This window comes from Camelina sativa, chromosome 11 (assembly GCF_030686135.1).
Source record: "Camelina sativa cultivar CO46 ecotype springtype chromosome 11, ASM3068613v1".
In the NCBI taxonomy this organism is placed as follows: Eukaryota; Viridiplantae; Streptophyta; class Magnoliopsida; order Brassicales; family Brassicaceae; genus Camelina; species Camelina sativa.
Window position 1 is genome coordinate 16,869,037 of NC_141890.1, and position 2,747 is coordinate 16,871,783.

General features: G+C 35.4%; 1 protein-coding gene and 1 pseudogene across 1 annotated transcript; both read left to right on the forward strand.

Annotated features, from left to right (window-relative positions):
- The first annotated feature begins 212 nt into the window (after positions 1-212).
- Positions 213-1,635, forward strand: LOC147934116 (putative F-box/LRR-repeat protein At4g15060 pseudogene; annotated as a pseudogene).
- Positions 1,636-1,821: 186 nt separating this feature from the next.
- LOC147934117 (putative F-box/FBD/LRR-repeat protein At4g00315) lies at positions 1,822-2,747 on the forward strand. Its single transcript, XM_087472516.1, has 4 exons — positions 1,822-1,906; positions 1,971-2,053; positions 2,141-2,281; positions 2,368-2,747. The coding sequence occupies exons 1-4, from the start codon at positions 1,822-1,824 to the stop codon at positions 2,662-2,664; spliced, it is 606 nt and encodes a 201-aa protein (XP_087328642.1). The 3' UTR covers positions 2,665-2,747.

The window sequence follows — 2,747 nt, forward strand, 5'->3', positions numbered from 1 at the left end:
TTTTTTTTTCACAATGTTAGATTTTGGTTTACATACTTTGACAGTATTTAAATAACTCAAACTGTTTTTTAATACTTAAACGAAAATTACTTTATAAAATAGGATGACGCCGTTTTTGGTTCTTCTCAAAATGACGTTGTTTGGAAATTTTTAAAGGGTATTTAGATACTCCTAGGGTTTGAAAATAAGACATGATACCTGCTGAGAGAGAGAGAGAAAAAACGGCGATTTTAATGGATAAGAGATAATAGGCGGAGTTTCTAAAGAGTTCATAATTAAGAAGCAAGCGAGATCAAATCCGATTCTATATCAAGACGCAGTTCAATACTCCATTTTTCTTGAGAACATGAGGTAAGTTCATAAAATTAGGATTTTTACATAATCGGAGAAATGGGTGTGACATTAAAATTTGTTACACATGAAATTTTTGGTTTGATTTTGAATACGCTTGTATATATGGAACATAAAAGGCTTTGCTGGATATATGTTTGTTCAAGATTTTACATAAATATGGTATCAAATATTGAGTGAAACATTTACGATAATTTTAAGGAATCAAGAGGACAACCATGTTTGTCGGCCTAGTCCTTATATATATTATTTCAACTCCCAACCTAACAATTTAAGATTTTCTTCGGTTATCTTATATTCTTATGTTCTTCTTTTGTTACTTACTCAGAGAGACCCCAATATTGGTATTGCAAGACGGCGCTTAAGTCATTGACAAGAGAATCAACGATGAGAAAAAAAGAGAAATGTCAAGATTCTGAAGATAAGGATAAGATTAGTGGGTTGCCTGATGAATTACTCTTGAAGATATTGCTGCTTCTCCTAACTAAAATTGCAGTTAGCACGAGTATTTTATCCAAGTGATGGGAGTTTCTTTGGATGTTGTTGCCTAAGCTTGAGTATGATTGCTCCGATTATTCTCTTGATGAGCAAGAGAGGTTTAAGCGTTTTATAAATCTGAATTTGCCACTTCATAAGGCTCCAGTTATAGAAAGCTTGCATCTCAAGTTCAATGGACCAGTTCAAACATTTGAGCCTCAAGCTATTGAACTATGTGTTGCATTTGCAGTTTCTCACTGTATCTGTGAGTTAAGTCTTGCCTTTCATTCAGATTATGTTATGAGGCATCCTGCTAGACTGCCTAGTATTTTGTATATATGCAAATCGCTAGTGATCTTTAACCTGAATGACGATGTTCTCATCGATGTTCCTCGCATGGCATGTCTCCCCTTCTTGAAAACTTTGTTCCTTCGACGTGTGACTTACTCATATGAGAATTCTCTTACGAAACTCCTTGTTGCCCTGTTCTTGAAGATCTAGTGTTGGAACGAAGTGAATTTGACTATTTTGGAACATGGAAGGTAATTGTCCCCTCCTTACAGAGATTAACTGTTGAGATATTAAGAACTAATGATTTTCGTGAGCTTGTGGTAAGAACTTGTACTATTTTTATTATGGATTCTTTACATAACCACTACACTACGAAGTACGAACAACTCACAACAGCTTCCACATTTTTTTATTCAAAACCCAAAGTTTCTTATAAAACAATTTCCATAAATTTTATTCATTGAAATAATTAACTAAAGGACTAAAGAATTGTTGTCTGCCCCAAGCCCTAGATAGTAATGAGATATGTTAGAGCCCGGCCCTAGTGAAGCCTGTTCATCATTAACCCTAAGCTACATATATTAGGTTTTCTTCTCTTTCGTTGCTTTATTGTGGCTGTTCTTCCACAAGGTTGTGTTTATGTCAATGATAAAAGCATCTTGGTTAAAAATCAACAAAAGATCTTGGAAAAATTGTGAAGAGATGGACGACAGGATCAGTCAGTTACCTGATGAACTGCTATTGAAGGTACTATTTTTTCTTCCAACAAGAACCGCTGTAAGCACGAGTATTTTGTCGAAGATATGGGAGTTTCTTTGGATGTTTTTGCCTAAGCTTGAGTACCTCCGTAGGAGCCAATCCCCTTGACAAGTTTGTTACATCAATCACATTTGTTAAGCGGCTTTCATTATGCGTAGGAGCCAATCCCCTTGAGGTAATATATGTTTTCATTTCAATCTCATTTTAGGACACCAAAGGAGGTTTTCTTAATGTTGCATGAATCCGTTGCCGTCGTGTGCAGGCGTTATATCGTGAGGGTATTGTCTTCAATCATCTTAAACATCTAAAGTTGTGTCAATGTGATTATGATTGGTCAAAGTTACTTGCCCAATTACTCAAAGATTCTCCAAATTTACAAGAGCTGGAGGTCTATCTGCATGATGTAAGTTTGTTCGTTTAAAGTCATTTTCTTATGCTTTAATTTATTTCGATTAATGTTCTCTTTTTTTTTTTTTTAAATTATCTCAGGGTCATGAAGAGGGTTATTTCCATCCACTGCTTCCCTGGGAGGATGAACTAAATTGTGTTCCTAAATGTTTGTTATCGAGTCTTGAAACTTTCAAGTGGACAAGGATGTTTGGGACGGAGAAAGAGAGACATCTGGTGAAATATATCTTGAGAAATGCTTATTGCTTGAAGACTGGGACAATCTTGTTTTTGGACGCTCCAGGGAGACAAGTTCCAGTTGAGATGATGATCCAGGATTTGTTACTCTCTCCTAGAGGTTCAACAACATGCCAACTCGTACTTAATTGTGAATTTTGATCAGTGGCTGTTTTACTTTCTATGAACTTTGATGATCTTTGATGAACTTTGATGATCGTGATAGTTTTTTAGTTTCTTCCCAA

Coding starts and splice junctions, on each gene's coding strand:
- LOC147934117 (XM_087472516.1), top strand. CDS start 1,822: ATGGACGACAGGATCAGTCAGTTACCTGATGAACTGCTATTGAAGGTA. Junction 2,054..2,140: donor TAGGAGCCAATCCCCTTGAG/GTAATATATGTT, acceptor CGTCGTGTGCAG/GCGTTATATCGTGAGGGTAT. Junction 2,282..2,367: donor TGGAGGTCTATCTGCATGAT/GTAAGTTTGTTC, acceptor AAATTATCTCAG/GGTCATGAAGAGGGTTATTT.